At 47.1% G+C, this 23080-nt stretch overlaps 1 protein-coding gene across 2 annotated transcripts in view; it reads right to left on the bottom strand.

The window, feature by feature from the left end:
• DCAF11 (DDB1 and CUL4 associated factor 11) overlaps positions 1-23080 on the bottom strand; it is a 291457-nt gene that overhangs the window by 76311 nt on the left and 192066 nt on the right. For both annotated transcript variants that reach the window (XM_069238129.1, XM_069238128.1), the window contains exon 13: positions 14472-14578. In XM_069238129.1, the coding sequence (XP_069094230.1) occupies positions 14472-14578 (107 nt within the window). The remainder of the gene's footprint in view (positions 1-14471; positions 14579-23080) is intronic.

Raw genomic sequence — 23080 nt, 5'->3', positions numbered from 1 at the left:
GTTGCAGAGTAGAGTAGCATACAGTAGAGTGACAGAGTGGATTGGTGTATTGTAGAGTAGTGTGGGGTAAAGTGCCTTAGCATAAGGTAAAGTAGAGTAGAGAGGAGTGGAGTGGTGTAGTGTAGTGTGAAGTGGTGCGGAGTAGACTTCAGTAGTGTGGAGTGAAGCAGAGTAGAAAGGGGCGGGGGTAAAGTATGCATGGTGTGCAAGCCTACTATCACCACAGACAACACATCTTCAATTGAAATGACCAAAACATTTGCACATACAGTTTCACTGCTGAAAGTATACAGCGCATACATGATAATGTGTGAAAATATCAATTACCTAGTATATTGATTTTCTTCGATGGTAATAAAATATTTGTTTCTACCACACGTCATAATTACCAAAAATGACCTTTATTTTAGCTTTTCTACTTCCGATATATTCTGAAATATCTGCACAGTTAATTTCCAGACTTTTAAATTTATTTTTGTGCTAGGGAAAAAAAAAACATTGTACAGCCTTCCTGAAGCACATCCCCAATAGCCACATGATTGACACATACATCCTCTCACTTAGAAGTCAGAGAAAGAAAAGAACATACCAAGCTCCTTGGAAGACAAGTCTGAAGTACGATCTCTGCTACCATTCCAGTTCGGACTCAGCCATCTGCAGGTCAGCCTTGAACCTGCTCCATATGGGGCCAGTCCAGCCCAAACTGCCAGGCCAGGTCCTCCCTGGACTGAAAACAAGCATCCTGTGAACAGGGTCAAGACAGATTTGCATATGGCCACGTCCAAACTGGGGTAGCGTGGTGAGCAAAGAAACAATGGATTAAACCCAGAACTGTGACTGGGGTGAATTTTGTTTTGTTCAGCATTCCATCCATCATCTGTTCTTATTGCTTTAGTCGCCCTTAGTGTGACAGGTATGCTCAGACTTGGGTTCTGTACTCACTGTGCAACTGTATTCAAGCTAGCCTGGCTGATGAGGGATGATACCCCAAAACCGGACCTAGATAACTTGTTTCCAGTCCCGGGGGACCTGCCCTGGCAGTTCAGGCTGGACTGCTTCCATGGGGAACAGCTTCAAGACTGGTTTGCATGTAGCTGGGTCCAAACTTGAGTGGCGTGGTGAGCAAAAAAACCATGGATTAAACACAGATCTGTGACTGGGGGTAATGTTGGATTTGTTTAGCATTCCGTCCATCATCTGTTCTTTTTGAGTAAATATGGTTTCGGCAACTAAAGGGACAAACTCAACCTGGACAGCATAAAACAAATACAGATAACTAATATAAAAAAGTAACATTGCTTCCACAATTGGTACACCTCTGGCACACAGTAAAGTCTCTTGTAAAAAGTACCCATGGTACCAAGAGCCCTGTTGCCAGGGAAGGTGCCCAAGAGCTGCAGCATGTATTATGCCACCCTGGGGGACCCCTCACACAGAACATGCACATTGCCAATGCAGCTTGTGTGTGCTGGTGTGAGAAAAAGACACAAGTCGACATTGCACCACCGCTCAGGGTGCCATGCCCACAAACCACTGCTTGTGGCATAGGTAAGTCACTCCTCTAGCAGACCTTACACCCTAAGGCAGGGTGCACTATACCACAGGTGAGGACACAGTTGCATGAGCAATATGCCCCTATAGTGTCTAAGTCCATTCTTGGACATTGTAAGTGCAGTGTCGCCATACTGAGTATATGGGCTGAGAGTTTCTCATTAGGAACTCCACAGCTCAATATTGACTTCACTGAAGTCTGGGAGGTTTGGTATCAAACGTCTCAGCACAATAAACCCACACTGATGCCAGTGTTAGATTTACTGTAAAATGTACCCAGAGGGCATCTTAGTGATGCCTCCTGTATTTTAGCCATACTTCTAGTGCAGGACTGATCGGTCTGCGCCAACCAGCCACTTCCAGACAAGTTTCTGACCACATGGGGTGAGAGCCTTTGTGCTCTCTGTGGCCAGAAACAAAGCCTGCACTGGGTGAAGGTGCATCACACCTCCCCCCTGCAGGAACTCTATTACCTGGCGGTGAGCCTCAAACTCTTGTTACAGTGCCCCAGGGCACTCCAGCTAGTTGAGATGCTCCCCCACTCCCCTGACAAAGCCCCTCTTTTGGCTGCAAGTCCGACAGTAAAGTTAGAAAAAACAAGGAGGAATGACCCCTTCAGCTAGGACCACCTCTAAGGTGTCCACAGCTGAAGTGACCCCCTCCTTGCAAAATCCTCCATCTTGGTTTGAAGGACAGGACCAATAGGGTTAGGTCTGGTGTCCCCCTCCCCAATGGGAGTGAACACCGGAAAAAGTGTAGTCACCCTAAAGGACATTAGCCATTGGCTACTGCCCTCTGACCCCTGATCCAGGATTTAAGGGCACCCCTGAGCCTAGCTCATCAGATTCCTGGTGACCTCAAGAAGAAAGAAGAAGGACTGCTAAACTCTGCCTCAGCCCTCCTCTCCTCTGCTAGGGCTGTGACAGCCTCACCTTCTCTCTCCTCTGCATCTGGTTGAGGCAGCTGCAGGTCCCTCTCAGACTGTCTGTCCTTGAACTACTCAGGGTGTGGGAGATGACACTGCTCTCAGCAGTAGATCTAGCAGGGGACTCCCTCTTTGTGGGCTTCCCTCTCTCCTCTGGAGCCTCTGCAAAGTCATTTTCCCCTCCCCTCATTCCTCCTCAGGGCCACTGCCTTTTTGGGTTTCTGGTTTGGGATCCTCTGGGAGGTTCCAAGGCCTTACATCCTTTATACTTCCACAGGGGTCCTCTCCAGAGTAATCTGATAGTGTTGCTACCCAGCGTGTTTCCTCATAACAATACAGGGCTGTCTCAAGATGCCGCCTTGTGGATCTCCTCTTCACAGCCAGACTCCATACCCTTGCAGAAAACTCTCAGCTCCTTCATAGTATAGGTGTTTAGGTGCCAAAAGTTAATTTTCATTTTGTCAAGACTTCACAGGTGCGAAAACCACAAAGTAGTCCAAGTTGATCAAGATGAAGCAGGAGTAACTTTAGAAAAATAACCAATTAAGAGAAAAAGGAGAAATAGTATATTGGTATGTAATGGTCTGCAATATTGAAGTAGCGTACACCAGTCCCTGTATGCAAAGTACAAATACAAGTCCTATCCTCACCGATGTTAGAAATGGGGTCTCTAGCTTCCAATATTTATCTGAGTAAAACAAGACCAAAACAACAAAAAATCCATCCTACCCAAGTCAAAATATCTCTTTGTAAAAGTTTAAGCAAGTGTTAATCCATAGGAATGAATGGATGTATCTCTTCAGCACAAGAACCTGGGATGCTTCAGAAATAAAGATGATGCGGGCCACAGGGGAGGTGAGGTGCGGGACAAACAAAGCGATGCACCGGTTACTTACTGTGCAGGGGAGGTGATGAGTTGCTTCTTTCCTCGCAGGTGAGATGGTTCCTTACTGGCAGGTGAGGTCATGCTTCAATTCTTTCTACGCAGGAAAGGCGATGTGTTGATTTCCATACACGCGGCCTTCGTTCCTTACTTCTGTGCGGGGTCGATGAAAAAGTGGCACCCAGGGACAATGCAAGGAAAATCCAGATGTGCTATGTTGATGGGACCGCAGTAAAACAAAATAGGTGCTTAGTCGATTCTCCAGCCATGGGGCATTTGCAGATAAAGTCTTTGATGTCCCTGAGACTTCTTAACAGGAGACAAGCTCAGTCCAAGCCCTTGGAGAACCTTTAGAAGTAGGATGTAGAAAGCCAAGTCCAGTCCTTTCACTCCCAAGACAGAAGCAGTAAGTAGCAGGCCAGCACAACAAAGCAGGCAGAGTCGCAGTCCATCCTACAGCATCCAGCTCTTCTTCCTGGCAAACTTTCCTCAGTCCAGGAATAAAATCATCACGCACGCCCTTGTCAAAAGAAAGCTGGACTATGGGAACATCCTCTATGCCAGGATCAACATCACCACCAGAAAGCTCTATAATCCCTAACATCTAAACAGCTTCCCCTACAAAAACCCAGGTGCCCTGGTCTAATCTAGTTAGCAGGGAATTGGTCGGTGTACTTACAGAGTCTGTACCCATCCTAAAAAGGGGATACACTAGCTTGATAACTAAGTCCCTGAATTTGGTACCCATTATAAATTTTGTAAAGTTAGTGATATAAAAAAGAGGGCGCCATTATATACCTCTGAGCTGACAAGACTAAAAAGGGAAACAAAAAACAAGAAAGGGAATGGAAACAGGCATATGACAATCCCAGCAAAATCAGATATAGTACAGGTATAAGAGAGCACAAATGCTCTATAAGGCTAGAATGACACATTTTAAGGATAAAATTGAGAATGCATCAAACTCCCCTAAAGAACTGTTAAGATTGTGAATTCCCTTGTGAAAGCCCCTCATAGCCCTATAGATTGCCCGTCATCAGGGTGATGCAATATGTTTGTTAATTTCTTTCAGAACAAAGCCACCAAAATTCGTACCTCCTTCCTACATCGGTCACGTCGAACAAAGAAACCCCTGACAAGACAAATGAATGGCCGTAAGCTAACTGCAGTCCAAGCATTCAAACTACATACCATGGAGTCAATCTTAAAATCTAACAAGTCTGGCTATGCACTTGCTCCAGCACCACTGGACATACTAATAAAAGGCAGCAGTGTTCTTCTGCCTTTGTTAATGAAGGTCCTTAATCTTTCCCTGGCTAGTGGTATGATCCTTTCAGCCTGGAAGCAGGCAATAGTAAAACCACTTCTAAGAAAATCGACAGCTAACCCGCTACTGATGAAAAATGACAGACCTATCTCACTTCTCCCAGTAGCAAGTAAAATTGTGAAAAACATGCTATTAAACACCTATCCGATTTTCTGGAAGCACAAGAAATACTTCACCCCACGCAAACAGGTTTCAGGCATGGCCCAAGCATGGAAACAGCTTTACCAGCTGCCACTGAGGAACTGCAGCCCATCCTAGATCAGGGTGGCTCAGCTGCTGCGATCATGTTAGACCTGAGTGCAGCTTTCTATACAGTCTCTCACTTCACCCTCATCTAGGGAATGAAGGAAGCTGGAATCAGTGGGCATGCCATGAAACGGCTTGAAGCTTTTCTGGAAAACAGAAACTTCCAAGTTTATGAGAAGTCTTCTCTTCAGCAGTCCTTCCACTTACGTGTGGGGCTCCACAGGGGTGCTCATTGAGCCCCCTGCTTTTTAATATATCTGCGCTCCCCTTGGTAGAAATTGTTAATTCACATGGCCTAGATCTCGTGTAATATGCCAATGACACACAAATCATCATGGCCCCCACTCCTGACACAAGTCATACAACTGCCCAACTTAATCAGTGTCTAATGGAAGTCACTGAGTGGATGTCTGCAAGTTGTCTAAAACTTAATGGTGAAAAGACAGAGGTGCTAGAGGTCAGAAATAACCCCGCAAGATTGACTGATCTCACCTGGCCGGAGTATTTAAGATATCGTCCCAACCTGCCCAGGCCCGGTTGGGTAGCTATGCGCTATACAAAAACAGAGTAGAGCAGAATAGAATAGAGTAGAATAGAAAAGAATAGAATGTTGCAGACTATTCAGAACTCATCAGCCAGAATTACTCTCAACCTCCCACGTCGCACTCACATCATACCAATCCTGAAGGAGCTCCACTGGCTCCCCATACACAAACAAGCAAAATTCACTCACCTCACCCACACTTTCAAGACACTAAGGGCCTGATTCTAACTTTGGAGGACGGTGTTAAACCGTCCCAAAAGTGGCGGATATACCACCTACCGTATTACGAGTTCCATAGGATATAATGGACTCGTAATACGGTAGGTGGTATATCCGCCACTTTTGGGACGGTTTAACACCGTCCTCCAAAGTTAGAATCAGGCCCTAAATAACAATTGTCCAGCAAATCTCAACAATCACACCTACTTTCACAAACCATCCAAACACATCCCCTTGTTTGCACTCCTACTTGCACACATGCAATGCATACAGAAAACCAGATCCGGCAGATGCTGCTAAAACGACCTGCTGCTACATATATAAGCCTCCTCCTTACTTTTTGAACTCCATAAGAAGCAGAAGACCTAGCTGTTCAAGGAGTCACACTAGACCCTAGATTTGGCTACACTCACCCCTGCTCAGTGCCCGGATACTCTCCTGGGTGACGGTGCGCTCTACAAATCTGCATAACACCATAATGCAGAGAACTATTCACCTCGACATGGCCCTCTTCAGTGTATCCTTCACTTTCTTTGCTCCAGAGAACCATACTAAAAGGCTGACGTCTATGAGAGAAAACTTGGTATAATCAAAGTAAAAACTCAAGTCCCTTTTGGGGTCCAACTGATGAAGCCTGTCCTCTTCTTTGGAGAGGTAAGGAAGAGCAAGGAATACTGTCAGAGTGATTGATTGCCCAATATGGAAAGGAATTGCAGCTTTTGGTAAGCAGGCCACCGAGTGCTTAGCACAAATTTGTGCAGAAAAAGAGGTCAGGGGTGTTGTCCTGTTGAGGTGATATGGCAGGCTAGCTGGTTCTGAAGTCAAAGAGGCTACGCAATTGGAGAAACAAGACGAGTGACTGCAGACTACTACGCCACGGATCAGAGTGGGGCCAGCGAGAACACCATGAGACGTTGCACCGGAGCTGGAAGGGACACAAGTGAACCTGACAGCAGCCGATGCTCATGCCATTCCCAGTAATAGGTCGAGTCATGGCACCTCATGACTCAGATATACTTCTTAAAAGAAAAAACTACTTGCACACATCCAAACCCAACACTAAATGGCAGAAACATGCAAAGCATGTTTATCTACAACGCCACAAGCCACGAACATCAATTTACACAACAATTTACACCAGGAAGACTTTTGTGTCCTTCCAGACATAGATAAGGTATTTTCAGATATAATATATGTTTATGGCAGAAAATACCTTTGTGAATAAGACCTTTAGGATACTGGTATAATTTCTCATTTGTTCCTTTCTAGACTACTGTGTGTACCTGCTCCTCATCCAGTGCAGCTGTAGTCTTTCACAAAGGTTTCTCATGACCTGTAATTTGATCTCTCGAGACCCTGCAGTCACTCCTGCGCAAGGACCACAACTCCCAGCAGCCTCCGCTAGTGCACCAGGTCGCACCAAGGAAATACACAAACAAACAAGACACCCAATATGGTTCACGGCAGAACTGAAAACCCAGAAACGCAACTGCTGACAAAAGGTAAGCAGATGTCACGCCAGTAAGACCTTTGAGGACCAAAAACGATTCAACCGTTACCACCACCTCCTGAAAAACACCAAGAAGAACGCCCTAACCACCAGTATCAATGACAACCCCAACACCAGCAAGGAGCTGTTCAACATAGTCAAAGAGTTCACCAACCCCTCAGCAACTGAAAACACATCACACCCTTGCAAGCTCCTGCAACACCCCCTTGGAATTTTTCCACAACAAAATCAACACCATCTCCCAAGACTCTGCACTCCAGCCCTCCACTGAGGACGACATGAACTCCCTTATGTCGACTGACACCCACACCAGCTCCCCTCATGGGTCACCCTCACTGAGAAGGAAAGGCATCCATCATGAGATCCATCCAGTACGGACCATACCCATGACCCCACCACACTTTCAACCTCGGAAAGCAACCCATCAGCAGAGAACTCGCCAAGGTCCTCAACTCCTCGATCATCACGGCCCACTTTCCCTGGAAATGGAAACATGCCAATGTGAAGCTGTTGCTGAAGAAACCATCCGCAGACCCAGGAGAACTCAAGAACTACCGATCCATCTTCCTGCTCAATTTCCCAGACAAGGTCATTGAGAAAACTATCAACATTCAGTTAACCAGACACCTGGAGAACCACAACCTTGTGGACCCCTCCCAAGCTGGCTTCAGAGCAAAGCAAAGCACTGAGACAGCTCTAGTAGCAGCAACAGACGACATCAGAATGATGTTAGACCACAGAGAAACAGCAGCCCTTATTCTCCTCGACCTCTCAGAAGCCTTTAACACCATATCCCACTACACACTGGTCCATGGACTCCACCAGATCAGAATCAAAGGAGCAGCCCTCAAGTGGATCGCTTCCTATCTCACAGGAAGAACTCAGAAGATAATCATCCTTCCCACTCCTCGACTGTGGTGTACCTCAAGGATCACCCCTCAGCCCAACCCTTTACAACATACACATGACACCCATGGCCACCATCATCAGGAGCCATGGACTCAACAACATCCCCTACACTGATGACCCAACTCATCCTCTCCCTGACCAACGACCCTACGACACTCAAATACAGGTTTCAAAGATACATGAAGGAGGTGGCAGTCTGGATGAACTGTCTCAAATTCAACACAGACAAGACAGAAGTACTCATCTTCCGGAAAGGCAAGGGAACCCTATGGAACAATGAATGGTGGCTACCCGAGCTAGGCCCCACCCCCAAACCTTACAAACACAGCAGCAACTTCTGCAACATCCTCAAGAGGTACCTATCCATGAAGAAATAGGTCAGCACTGGCTCCTCCGCCTGCTTCCTCACCCTCTGAATGCTCAGGAAGATCTTCCGATGGCTCCCACCCAACATCAGGCAAACTGTCAGGAAAGCTCTCTTCACCAGCAAACTAAACTACAGCAACTCCCTCTATGTAGGAATCACCGCCTAACTCCTGAGGAAACACCAGACCATACAGAACACCGCAGACAAACTCACCCTCAAACATCCCCAGTCAGACGCACATGACCCCTCATCTCAGGAAACTCAAAAAGATGCAAGTTGAAGCTGCTCACCCACACTTACAAGGCACTACATAACGAAGGACCGGCGTAACTCAACAATCAAGTGACTTTCCACTAACCAACCAGTGAACTCTGTTCCAGATCCCTCTCATCGGCAGCTACCCAGCGCATCCGCCAGGCGAGCAGCGGAGGCCACTCCTTCTCCCACCTGGCGGCTAAGACCTAAAATATCCTTCCCCTACACCTGTGAGCCTCACCATCGCTCCAACGGTTGAGAAAGGAACTCAAGACCTGGGTGTTCAACCAACAGGAACAGGCAGCATTCCCACAGCACAAAACCTGAGCACCTCGAGACCCTCACAGGTGAAGCAGCTGTGCTATACAAATCCCATTTGATTGATTGATACGATCTCAAATTTACGCAGAAGCCATATTGTACAGTTCACAGCACCCACTCATCAGAGGCTATATCTTACTATCATTGCTTGAACAACCTGACATATAAAACTAAAAGGTACATGTCCTACCTTTAATTACTCTGTACCTTGCTACTTAGGGCCTACCTTAAGGGTGACCTATATGTAATACAAGGGGAGTTTAAGGCCTGGCAAAGGGTTTTAAATGCCAAGTCGACATGGCAGTGGGATGCTGCCTTCTGGGAGAAGTTTTAAGGTGCTACTTAAGTGGGTGGCACAATAAGTGCTGCAGGCCCGCTGGTAGCATTTTGGGTATACGGTACGCCACTCTACAAGGGACTTGCATGTAAATTAAATATTACAACCAGGTATATGCCAATCAAACTATGTTTCCACTCTCCCTTCCATCAGTTCAGGAGTGCTATCCTGAAATTGGCCACTCAGCCCAGGCTCTATACCCTGAGGTAGAACAGGAGGCAGTGGTGAGTCCTTCCTTCACCTACCCCTCCATCTGGGCTTCTGTACCCTCCATTTGGGAGTGGTATGCCCAGATGTCTGAGCCTTCAGGGCACCCTGGGTGTCGGCCCCTCCTGGCTCTCCTGTCATCGGAGGCAGCACATTTCTCAGAAGGATATGAGCATCTGGGGACTAACTCTGACCCTTCTCTGGGTCATCTCTCCACCCTAATTCAGGGATACCAGGGTCATGGGGTGGACAGAGACTTACCCCCTTGGGCCTGGGTTACCCTACACACCTGACCAGTGTGCTGCTGTGGGGAAACTAGCCTTTCCACTATCACGGTCTGGCTGGGCCCGGTGTACCTCAGAGCAGGGACAGAAACCCCATTCACTTTCACCTGGTGTAGGTGTAGGTGATAACTCCCACCCTCAGGGATCACAAGTTCACTCTGAGTCATTTGCCCAACTAAGGGAGATTAGGGTATTTTCAATCTCTGGTCCCTGGGGGCTACCTCCCCCTAAGTCTACATGGGCCAATCCTGTAGAGTTCCCACCAGTGGGTAGCCTATTTGAACAGTGTGGTGTGTCCTAGTTGAGAACAATCAAAGCAGAGGAGTTGGAAATGGATTGCCCTGGGCCCCGCCCACCAGAACCTCCCTCCTTCTCAGAAGGGGCATGGGAACCCTTTCCTTCCCCCTTACCCTGAAACATGTCTGGGTCTCCCTTGACCTCCCCTCCTTCTGCTGTGGGGGGAACCTGGGCCACCTTTCTTGGAGTCACTCCCAGGTACCTTTCTGCACACTGTGGTGCTAGCCCAAACGTCTGCCTCCTCAGCAAGCTTCCTGGGGGTCAGACAGCTTGCTAACTACCAGGTGCTTGTGCAGCTCTGTAAAACAGGTACTGAGCATGTTTTCCCTCAAAATCAGGTTGAACAGCATAATTAAATCATCTACCTTGGTGTTCCTCACCCGGACCTTCAGTGCCTTGCTGGCATGATCAATGAAGCCCCATGCCCCATCAATACTGGATTGGGAGTTTGTAGCTGTCCCTGAACCTTTGCCTATATTTCTCAGTGGTCAGCCCAAATTTACAAAGATGATTGGCCTTCTTGGGGGCATACTTGGTCTGGTCCCCCACCTCTAGAGTCAGGAGTGTGCGCCTCCCTATCGGTGGCATATACCTCTACAAGCAACCCACCCAGGACACTTCTGGGAAATTATATACCCTCAGGGCTACCTCATATGCTAAACGCCATTCACCTATATCATCCCCAACCCTATAACTCGGCAATAGGTCTTTGGGTATGTAGACTGTCACCTCTCCAGTAGACATTGGTGATTCGCTGCCACCATTGCTGCTGGACTCCACTTCCTTGGCTTTAATGCCTAGCTCCTTGAGTTTGAGTTCATGTTCCGTCTTTTTCTCCACCATCTCCCACTCAAGATTGCTTTCCACCCTACTGTCCTCCATCTCCTCTTGCAACAGGCCTCTGGAAGACACACTGCTCCCTGCCCTATCACAGGTATCCTGATTTTCCTCTAGGGGGCAGGAGGGCCTTCCCTGCAGCTCTTGGTTCTCCTCTGGTTCCTGGTTCTCATCATCATTTGGTCCCAGGTTCTCCTCTGGTTCCTGGTTCTCAACATCATTTGGTCCCAGGTCCTCCTCAGGATCATCTTCCCTGATCACTTTTTGCAGCCTCTTGACCTCCTCATAGGCTCAGAGGACTATCTTTAGGTCCACTTTGAAGCTTTTTGCCTACATTCAGTCCCATCTCCTTCCAGAGCTTTTGCAGTTCAACCTTGGTACGGCTGTCAACATTTATCAGCTCCATCTCCATGGAAGTAGAGGAAGGTAGGGTTACTTAAATTTAGAAAAAACAAACATGGCCAATGGAAACAGGAGAATTTAAAACATCAGTTCTGATGCCAAATTATTTATCTGGGATTTTTGTGTAACACAAATCACTGTATGGTACTGCACAAACTCCTGATCCATACTGCTGCCACTAATGTGAGAAATTGGGTTGTTGTTTGACTGGGGTGTGAGTCCTGGTCGCGCAACAGCCACAATCTTTTGCAGGGTGAACCACAAAAAAGCCACTAATTTACCCTGCGCTAAACAAATAGTGAATATTTGAAGGAGAGAGGCCCAACACTGAGTGAGTGTATATTCTTCTTGCTGCTGCCTGCTGTCCCCGCGCACCCCACACAAAAGATGAGACATTCTCCTCCTTCAGCGCTGACATCAAGGTAGGATCATGGGGTGACATACTAGTGAGGGTTGGGGGGACCCCCTGAAATGCTTGGTAGTTGCCTGAGCAAAGAATCTGTGCTGCAATTTAGGAAGGGCACCGCCCCCGTCTTGGGGCTCTCGCTTCGGTTATACAGGAGGCCCAGCAGACAGACCAAGTGCACGAGCAAGAAAGATTTCTAGTGGGGGGATGATGCGCAATAAAACTCCATCCAAGTCCAACAAAATGGACAAATATGCAATGGCCGACCAACATCAGAAGCCGAAGGGTCATTCTTGCTCCCCACGAGTGCGTCTGAACCTTACTTTGGAGAATAAAATGGCTGGGCCGAAATTGGACACAGTGACAATAGATGTTATGCTCTTGATGGCAGATTTTAGGAAACTCTCCAACAAGGTTACCACTGCTGAGTGGTCACTATGCAATACACCAACAAGCAGCTGGAGGAACAAGTGCAGTACCTGACTAAACAGACAAATGTGGTGACTGCCAAATTAGTAGCCCAGGAAGGAACCGCACGCAGGAGTAACATCAGAATTGATGGGGTTCCTGAGGAGCCCGAGTGCCGAGCTCCTCCTGGAAGAATTTGTCCTCAATACTCTTAAACCCAAATGTCTCTCCAAATTTTTCTTTTACCATTGAGAGGGACCGCAGAGCGCCAGTGCTGCCGCCATGCCTGGGGTTTCCTCCCCACACGAACCAAGAATTAAGCATTACATCCGGAGCCAGCCTCTCTCCAGCTGCACGCATGGCTCCTGAGCTCTGTGAATTCCAAAACATGAATAAAGCAGTTTATGAAGGGTTTGCTTCAAACCTTCCCTACTGTGCGACCACCTCCTCCGGAGTGGCCTCTCAACATTGTTCTTTCTCAATTAATGAAATCTCCATTCAAACTGATACATAAAGCTGAGCTGAATTTTTTCACAGAGAAGGTCTCAACTCTTCTTTTTCTCAATTCTACCAGGAGAGTCAGTGACATACAGGCCTATATGATTAAAGAACCCTTCTTGCTATTCACAGATAACTTTGTCCTTCTCAGAACAAATCCATGATATATCCAAAAGATTCCTTCTCAATTCCATTTGAAGGAACCAATCATATTGCAAACATTTCTCCCAAATCCTTTTACCCCAGCTGAAAGAACTCTTTACACACTGGACATCAAACGATGTTTAAAATGTTATCTTCACTGCACTAAATAGTTTCGCAGAACAGATCAACTGCTGGTGTTTTATAGTCGGGGGCGTGAGAAAAAAACAATAGTAACAAAGACGACAATAGCACAGTGGATTTCATCAACCACTCAGTTTTGCCACTCTAAAGCTGGCAAACAATTGACCTGACCGCCTAAAGTACACTCCCCGAGAGCAGTATTAACCTCAACTGTTCCTTTTGCAAGCATCAATCTGGACAAGATATGCCGAGCTGCAACATGGAAGATTACTCGTTCCTGTAGGCAGCAAATGGTGCATCAGCACAGTGCAGCGATTCGGCCGTAAGACAGGCTGTGTTGCTCCATCTATTTCATTAATGTAAGCCTCTTTCTTAATGCAAATTAATTTCATGCTATCTAATACTTGTTTTCCTTGTGTTGCCTAGCCAGGTATTCATGCATGAATGTTTATAATCTCACAAGTTTTACTATCAGATTGACCATATTATTTTAAATACTGCTTATGCTTAGCCATTTTGCTTCTTATGTTTACTACTGTGAACTGTTATTGTCCTGGCCCAACATTCACTAAGGGTTGTGACAGTTGCTTTAAGTACTGCTTGCTATTCTGATTCAAGCATGTGAATCTATGAAAGATCCAATACTGCATAAGTAACATTTCAGTGCTGCACATTCACATAATGTCATACTATGAAAACTCTGTGCTTTGTCTGAAACATAATAAAATACATGCTTTTTGGGGAACAAACAGGATTTTATGCCTTTTGTTTTTCGCTTCAGATTAGTGAGGGCTGACAAGAGATTCTTTGCTTAGATTTTGAAAGGGATTATGTCAGTCTGCTTGACAGAGCTAGCTAGCTACTTGTAGTAGTTTTCTTGTGATTTGATTAGGTTGCCTTTATTGAATGATTCATTAATAAGTTTTGCTTTCAATAATGATTATTGAAATTATTTAATAAATGAACAGAACTAAGAATATTGACTCAAGACTTTTCTAGATGCTATTGGCTGGATACATGGTACCAAGATTTCTCCCTTTCTCGCACTTGACCCCAACAAACGTATTTATTTATGTCATTTGATTAGTGCTTCCAAACTAGTACGTGATAGGGCGTTTTACATAAAACAACATTTAAGCCTTCATCTGAATAAGAGGGAAAGATAACAGCAAATCACATAAGAAACTAAGAAAAAGCATAGTAATATAGTATTGCTCGGGTCACCCAGTTTATTGCATTTTAAAGGGATATTAAAATTATAGCTTTCAGAAACTGCATCACCACATGCTTTCTGAAGATGACATGTTCCACAATGAAAAAAATATGAAACAATGCAGGTGTACTAATGACAATGTTACGCAGTAAGCCGGTACAATTTGGATGAGAAGCACAGGGAATAAACCACCCAACCTATAGGATATTATGTTCACTGTTCTCCCCACCAAACACTTACAGAGCTACTGACAATCTTCTCTTGGTAAGGATGCCAGCTGACGTCTCGAACACAAGCCCGGTGACTGGTCAGTCTCTTCACAAGTTTACCTGTCAGGAGGTCGTACACTTTTAAAAGAGAGAAAAAAAATAGTAATTACTTTAGGAACATAGCTGCGGAATGGCAATAAAAAAAAACTCCATACTGGGAACATGCACCTCTCCTCCACATGGTACCAAAATGTCAACACTCACACCATAGTTACGGTCAGCTCTGAAAAGGGTGCAATATTTATTGTACCTTACATATTCTGGCACTGTAGGGATCAGAATTTATTTGATGTGATTGACAGCACCTGTAGGATACTGGAACTGCTTGCAGTTACCCCTCCCCCAACTTTTTGCCTGACATTGATGCTGACTTGACAGAGTGTGCTGGGATCCTGCCAGCTAGGCCCCAACACCAGTGTTCTTTCCCTAAAAATGTACTATTGTTTCCACAATTGGCACACAGATAAGTCGCTGGTAAAAGGTACCAGTGGTACCAACAGGTACCAGTGGTTCCAACAGCCCTGTGACCAGAGGGGGTCCGTAAGGGCTGCAGCATGTGTTTTGTCACCCTAAAGGACCCCTCACCTAACACATGCACACTGCCATTGCAGATTGTGTGTGTTGGTGGGGAGAAAAAGGCAAAGTCAACATAGCATCCCCCTGTGGGTGCCATGCCCACACAACACTGCCTGTGGCATAGGTAAGTCACCCCTCTAGCAGGCCTTACAGCCCTAAGGAATGGTGCACTATACCACAGGTGAGAGAATAGCTGCATGAGCAATATGCCCCTACAGTGTCTAAGTCCATTCTTAGACATTGTAAGTGCAGTGTGGCCATATTAAGTATATGGTCTGGGAGTTTTGTTAAAACGAACTCCACAGTTCCATAATGGCTACACTAAATACTGGGAAGTTTGGCAACAAACTTCTCAGCACAATAAACCCCCACTGATGCCAGTGTGGGATTTATTTAACAATGCACACAAAGGGCATCTTAGAGATGCCCCCTGTATTTCACCCAATCCTCTAGTGTAAGACTGACTGGTCTGTGCCAGCCTGCCACTAGCAGAAACGTTTTTGACCCCATGGAGTGAGGCCAGAAACAAAGCCTGCTCTGGGCAGAGGTGCTTCACACCTCCCCCCTGCAGGAACTGTAACACATGGCGGTGAGCCTCAAAGGTTCAGGCCTCGTCTTACAGTGCCCCAGGGCACTCCAGCTGGTGGAGATGCCTGCTCACCCGGACAAGCCCCCACATTTGGCGGCCAGTTCGGCAGGAAACTTAAGAAAAACAAGGAGGAGTGACCACTTCAGCTGGAACCACCCCTAAGGTGTCCAGAGATGAAGTGACACCCTCCCTGCAGAATCGTCCATCTTTGTTTGGAGGACACGGACCAATAGGGATAGGAATGTGTCCCCCTCCCCAAAGGGAGTGGACACAAGGAGGGTCTGGCCACCCTCAGAGGCTACTACCCTCTGACCCTGTAATGCCCCTAAATCTTGTATTTAAGGGCTTCCCTGAACCCAGCTCACCAGATTCCCGACGACCTACAAGAAGAAGAAGAAGGACTGCTAAGCTGAAACCCCCAGCAGAGAATAAGGAAGACAACAACTGCTTTGGCCCCAGCCCTCCCTGCCTGTCTTCTGCTTCAGAGAACCTGCAAAAAGACCAACGAAGCCTCCAGCGGGCCCACCGACCTTTGCCAACAGCAGAGAACTGCCCTGCACCCAAAAAAGAGCAAGAACTCCAGAGGACAGCTGCTCTGTCTGAAGAAACCTACAACCAAGGACTCCCACCTCACTCCAGATGCGCGAGTCCTGACCCCTGTACACCTGACGCCAACGGGCAGTGTACAGGTGGTCCACCCAGCAAGAGAGGATCCCCAGGCAACTGTGAGCAAGCGTCCACCCTGGGTTGACCCCTCCACCACGACACCTGCAGAGGGAATCCCAAGGACCCTCCTGACCGCGAGCTCCGGACGAAGATAACCAAAGCCTGAAGGACCACTACACCCGCAGCCCCCAGGTCGTGGGAAACCGACACCCGGTGCAGTATCGACCAGCAGGCTGCCCTCCTCCTTGTCCAGCCCAGACAAGCCCCCCTGGACCTCACCTGCAGCCTCAGAGTGACCCCCAGGGTCCCCTCATAGAGTTGCATTGCAAACCCGCCGCACTGTTTGCAGCCAGCACCCGGCCGCCAGCACCCGGCCGCCCTAAGTACCGCTGAGGGTGCTTACTCTGAGGAACTGTCCAGTTATCAAGTTGATTAAGACTGTTATATAAACATCTGTTGACTTTAACAAGCTCTGGTAAAGCTAAAAGGTATAGTATTTGAGAAATATTGGCTTTGCAGTTGCTACGTCTTTTTACAGGCATATAAATTATAAACAAAATTAAAAAGAACTATCACAAAATCACTTTTTCCATCAAAGGCAGAAGGAAGGGCAGCAATTTGCTGACTGCTTCAATTCCAAACTAAAAAAAATAAAGGATTTTCGAAAAAATGCTGCAAGTGGTAGTGGAGAGGCATAAGGAGAAAATAAGCGTAATAGGGAAAGGAAAAGGAACAACACAGGTAACTGGGAGAAGCACACAAGTGAGAAAGTAAAATTAAGTGAGAAGGGAGTTTGGATGAGTGAATGTTGCGCATTAAGCCATGAAAGTTACCAACATTGGAAAACTGTAACCACAAGTAAGGAAAGTGTTACTTACTCTGTAAGCATCTATTTGCGGTGTAGTGCTGTAGAGTCACATGCTTGGTATAACCCTGCCATCTAGTATTGGATCCAGATGTCTGCAGGTTGTTTTTCTTCAAAGCATTTTTTCGAGTCATGAGATAGAGTGACTCCACCTTCTCGGTGATACTGCGCATGAACTCCATTTTTAGATTGTTTCCCAGCAGGCGGGTGAGAAGGGAGTGTAGAGAAAGTTAAAGTAATAAGATGTCCATGTGAAAAGAGAGGAAAACTGCAACGACCACAGGAGTCCAGGGAGGAGAGCAGTTGCATGTGAACCTACTACAGCACTACATGCCATGATCAGATGCTTCCATTCGAGGCATGTGTGGCTATAGATACACATGCATTGCATAGATTGGAAAGCAGTCCCGCTCAGAAGCAGTCGCTAACCTTTGGATGTTGCAGTTTGCTTGAAATAAAGTATATAGCACTGCCTGACCTACATTTGCTTGATGGTGCGCTAAAACAGTCACAGAATAATATTTTGTGAAGGTGTGCGGTATGGACCATGTAGCTGCCTTACATATGTCAGCTATCAAGATGTTTCCTAGGAAAGCCATGGATGCTCGTTTCTTCCTAGAAGAGTGTACTCTAGGAGGTGTAGGTAAAGTTCTTTTGACCTTTGCATAGCATGCTTTATCACACTTAACTTTCCCTTTGGCTATGCCTTGTTCGGATATCGAGTTCCCTTTATGTGGTGGAGAAAAAGAAACAAATAGTTACCTCGTTCTTCTGAAAGTTTCAGTTCTAACAATATAAAACATAAGGGTCCTTTTTACATCCAAAGTGTGGAGAGTCCTTTCCGCAACTGAATCTGGTTGTGGGGAAAACACTCTTAACTCAATTGAATGGTTAAGGTGAAAATGGGAAACCACTTTAGGGAGAAATATAGGGTTGGTTCAAAGAACCATCCTATCCCTGCGTAATTGGAAGAAAGGTTTTTCCAAGGTTAAAGCCTGGAACTCACTAACACGTCTAAGTGAAGTGACAGCAACTAAAAATGCCACTTTTCAAGTAAAGAACTGAAGGGGGCATATGTATGCAGTTGTTCCAATGAAGGGCTCATTAGGTGTGCAAGAACAACATTAAGATTCCATGTGGGTGCAAGTAGACCCTGTGGTGGAGTAACTATTTTGAGCCCTTCAAAGAAGGCTTTGATGACTTATTTTGAATAAGGGGACATGCTGCCTATTCTTAATCTAGGCAGCCAATGCAACAAGATGTAATCTTATATATGTGAATGCTAACCTGGGGGTAAGGGTAGGGAAAGGTGGCTGGGAAGCTGCTGAAGATGGCAGACATGTCTTTCTAGGGCTCCTGCCAGGCATCCGGGAATCTTTACACATCCGTTATTAATTCTGGGCATACGATCCAGAACAGCACACTACAATGCAGACAGGTCACTGAAGAAACCATTGGACCATCCACCGCTCGTCCCAACTGTACAGTCGTTTGATCCCGTTGTGGTTCCTGCATGGTGGACGGGCCCAGTTGCGTGAGCTGGTACACCTAAACCGCACCTTCCTTCCACATTAGCGCACCCTGCACTGAGTGACTGCACCACCAGAGATCTGTGGCTGCAACGCTGGCGACCCTCTGCGGACCCGTGTTGCTGCCCCTGGAGCCCTGGGTTCTAACTGGGTGCAACAAACTTTGCACAGCGTGCTCCGGAGCCGAGAAGTGTGAGATGCTGATCCCCACACCTGTAGTAGTGAAGTTCAGCGACTTTGACTGTTGGGAGAGGACTGGAGCAGTGCGGAGTGAGTGAATGAGTAGCAGAGGCCTTACCGCTCTGCACCTTGAACACTCACGGTGTGCAGGACTGGCTTGTGCTTTCCCTCGGCCTTGAAGGGGCTGCTCGTCATCGTGCCGACCATCAGTGGCATGAGCAGAGCCACCTACATCTATAACAGCAGATTCGTGGGTGTCGGTGGGAGGAGGCAGCGGTAGTGGTAGGCGCCTTGCCTGCGACATACAAGAACTGAGCAGAGACTACTCTGTCGGCTGGAAGTCTTGCGCCAAATGTACCACCTTCCCTGCCCAACTATAGCCCTGTGCGGTGTATATGGTGGCGTGGGTATTCCCACTCTCCCGGGACCCCTCGCAAGAGACTCCCTGTATCCTTTGCCGGACTGGAATCCCACTTGCCCTACTGGCCTACCGCTGGGCCCACACACTTGTAAAGGAGAAAGTGAACAATGCATGCGGTCCTTCTATGGCCATCGCTTCATTTGTCCTTAAATGAACACTCATCAGGGGCACCGGGCACTGCTTGGCAAGGCCTTTCTTTCGCCAATATTGCCTGCTGGACTGCGCCACCTGTGACTCTGCAGTGGCACTGGCCCCTGCCCACTGAGTCCGCTGCAGCCCACTGTTGTGCCTGGGCTTTTCACACCCATGGCTTTGCGTGAGGCCTGAGGATGACTAGATTCTACCACACCCTACTGGAGGAGAATCCTAAACCAGTCCTTAGTGCGGCAGCATCAGCCAGTTCCCACAGCATCATTCACAGAGTGGTTGCCCAAAACCTGTCACTGACAGGCATGTCCTGCTGCATTTATGGTAATTCATTACCCACCATGCAGTGCTCCCCATGCCATGTCTTAAGAGGCTGCCATTGGGCGTACTGAATCCACTTGGCCGTCATCACAGCAGGGCCGCAGGCCTTACCAACAGAGTCAATCTGATGGCTCCTCCACATATACCCTGGAAGATTGTATTCCGCTCAAGATTGTGGCTCCCATGCAGGATAAATTAGATGTGATACTTCAAGAAATAGAAGATTCCTGATCGGGCACTGAAGACTGTATTGACACGTTATTCACAGATCTTGGCATCTTATGCGAGGATCATCACAAACTTTCTGACAAAATACAAACAGAAATGTTATCAATTCTAGCCCCACAACAGGCTTCAAATTCACCTGCCATTGCTGAGCTCCAGAAGCAACTCGCATCCATGAAAGAAAGAAAGACACTGAAGGCCGTGCACACCAAAATAATGTGTCAATTGTGGGGATGCTGCAGGGCGTGGAAGGTTACAACCCAACGTTGTTCACTGAACAGTGGCTTCAGAAAGCAGCTGCTCCCCAGGGCCTATCATCCCCATTTACTGTGGAACAAACACAGAGGGTACTGACGAAACGCCCTCCACTCAGAACTCGGCCTTGCCACATGGTGGCTAGGGAGGTAGATCCCATAACTGTGGACAATGTCACAGTATCCCTTTTCCCAGATTAAACACTGGAAGTGCAGAGACGCCATGCATACTTCTAAGTGGTCAAACGACAGATGCACTTCACCCATGCCTTAATGTTCCCAGCACGTTTGAGAGTAATTTATGACCAACGTTCATTATTCTCTGATACCCCAGATGCTGCCCAGGACTGGTTGGAGCGACAGAACCCTAATGCATGTCGCCTTACTCCATCAGAGCAACTGCAGAGGAAGCAGTGCGAACCCCCTCACCTTCACAGAACAGCCAGACAGACAGCTTCTAAAGCAGCACCTTCTCCTCAACAGCCTTTGAGGGTAGGAAGGCTACTATTTCATCACTTAAGGTACAACATCGACTACCACTATCCAGCTCTTCAGCAAGTGCAGACTCCAACTCCAATGCAAGTATGGTGCTCCTCTGCTTCTCCCTACTGTGACACTGCAGACACTGTGATTTGATCCTTGTAGAGGGCTGTGCCGCCCTAGGGTCCTTGGTGCTGCACCCTGTGGCTGCTCCAGATAAGTCTCTATCTATGCTTTCCCCCTCACCTGTCCCCCCAGATGAAGAGTTCCTTTCTCCTCCCCACCTTCATATTCTCCCCTTTCCCCCTCACCTATCCCCCTTCCCTCACCTCCTTTGGTTGTCACATTACAACGCTTTTCTGTACACCCAGTGAGCGCCCTCCTGAGTTTGCAGTATACCCAACTGGTGTTATATGAGTGCTGTTTCCCTTACTGTTATTACTGTCCATGATTCCTGTGGTGCTGGTGTGTGGCACTTGCATCTATTGGTTCCCGTATCAGTGGGTCCCAATTTGCACTACTCTTGGATCCATCCTAAAGCAATTGCACAATGTGTTACATTGTTATTATGCTTTGTTTGTCATTTTTAGCTTGGTCAAACGATTGTTTATCACTGGGCCCAGCATTGGGGAATTGTTCTTTCTCTTACCAGATATGCCTCCTATGTCCTTTAATACACACAGTGTCCCCATTGATGCGACCATCGATGGCATGTTGACATGTCAACTGCCTTACAACATTACAATATATGGAACATCAGGGGTTTAGGGTCCCTTCACAAAAGACAGAGTTCTAGCACAACTCCACCCCTGGAAGGCAAATCAGGAGACTCACCTCTCCGCCTGTGAAGCTGTTAAACTGCGCACTAAATGGAGAGGACAACTATTTACCACAACATATTCAGGGTTTGCCCGTGGGGCAGACATCTGGATGAGTGCGGGAGTCCCATTCTAAGCACAGGCCTCTTAAATCAACATCCATGGACGCTATGTCTTTGTCAGTGGGTTATTAGACAGGGAGATGGTAGTTCTGGGCAGTGTACATGCGCTGAACATGGAGCAGAATTTTTTTTTTTTTTTTTTTTTACAAAGTAAATCCTCAGTCCTGTCGGACAACATCTCCCTTGGTTATTGGGGGAAGATTTTAATGTGGTCCAGGACATTAACCATGACCGTTCGCATCCACCCTTACCAAAGATTAAGTAGATCAAATAAGCCTAGTCCCTCTCGAGTTGGATGATTTCACACTGGTCCCCGATAGATATATGGAGGGATCATAACAGGAGTCTGCATGAATACTTCTTTTTCTCTCCCCCTCATGGTCAACAAGCCCATTTAGACCAAATCCTTTACCCATCATGTACAGTGGCTAAGTTCTCCAATGCAACTTACCTGGGTAAGACCTTCTAAGATCATAATCCACTTGAGATAGTTATGACATACGGTAGGCTCCCTTTGCCAAAACCCACATGGCGCATGCAACCGACACGCCTGATGGATGCAGTCTTTTGGGACACCCTGGGCACTGCAAACAATACTTATTTTGCTGACAACAAGGGTACAGCCTCAACACCACTTGCAGAGTGGGAGGCATTCAAGGTTGTCATGAGTGGGGTGTCCATAGCCACTGTGACAGGTGCTAAGCACTCTGTACTCCGCAATTTACAACACAAAGACACGGCTGGAACTCCTCGAACAAAAGACCGAACATGATTCCACACACTTAAAAGCTCTACAAGATACTAGGATTCAATATGCGGTTTCCTTAGAGTGGTTGGGGTTTACTGACTGTAAAACATACACACAGAAGATAGACTCTGAAGGTAATAGGGCCAGAAAGCTCCTTGTCCGCATGATCCAGCCACCTCTGTCCTCTACACCGGATCCTATCCACCACTTCACCTCCAGAGAAACACTGTACTACACAATTAGAGATTAACAGAACTTTTTGTTCTTATTACGCCGAACTGTACAGGGGTAGGCCCATGAAGCCCACTGCGGAGAGAGATACATCCCTAAGTGGCCTGAGACTCCCACGGATCTCAGAGACAGCTCCTATGACATTAGAGGCCTCCCTAACATCAGAAGAACTGTGCCATGCAACTAGGGGGATGGCACGTAACAAGATAGCTGGCATAGATGGTCTGCTTGTTGAATTTCACTAAACCTTTTCCACACGTTTAGTCCCTTGCCTGGAGAAACTATATATGGCATCCCTAGGGGCAGGATCTCTACCTCCAGCAACCAGCTAGGCCTTAGTCACCTCCCTGCTTATACTAGGCCACGCCCTGGACGATCTTTCCTCTTACAGACCATTCTACCCCTTGA

Source organism: Pleurodeles waltl, chromosome 6 (assembly GCF_031143425.1).
Source record: "Pleurodeles waltl isolate 20211129_DDA chromosome 6, aPleWal1.hap1.20221129, whole genome shotgun sequence".
Taxonomy (NCBI): domain Eukaryota; kingdom Metazoa; phylum Chordata; class Amphibia; order Caudata; family Salamandridae; genus Pleurodeles; species Pleurodeles waltl.
Note: the sequence above shows the minus strand (reverse complement) of the source record. Positions and strands in the feature narration are given on the sequence as shown.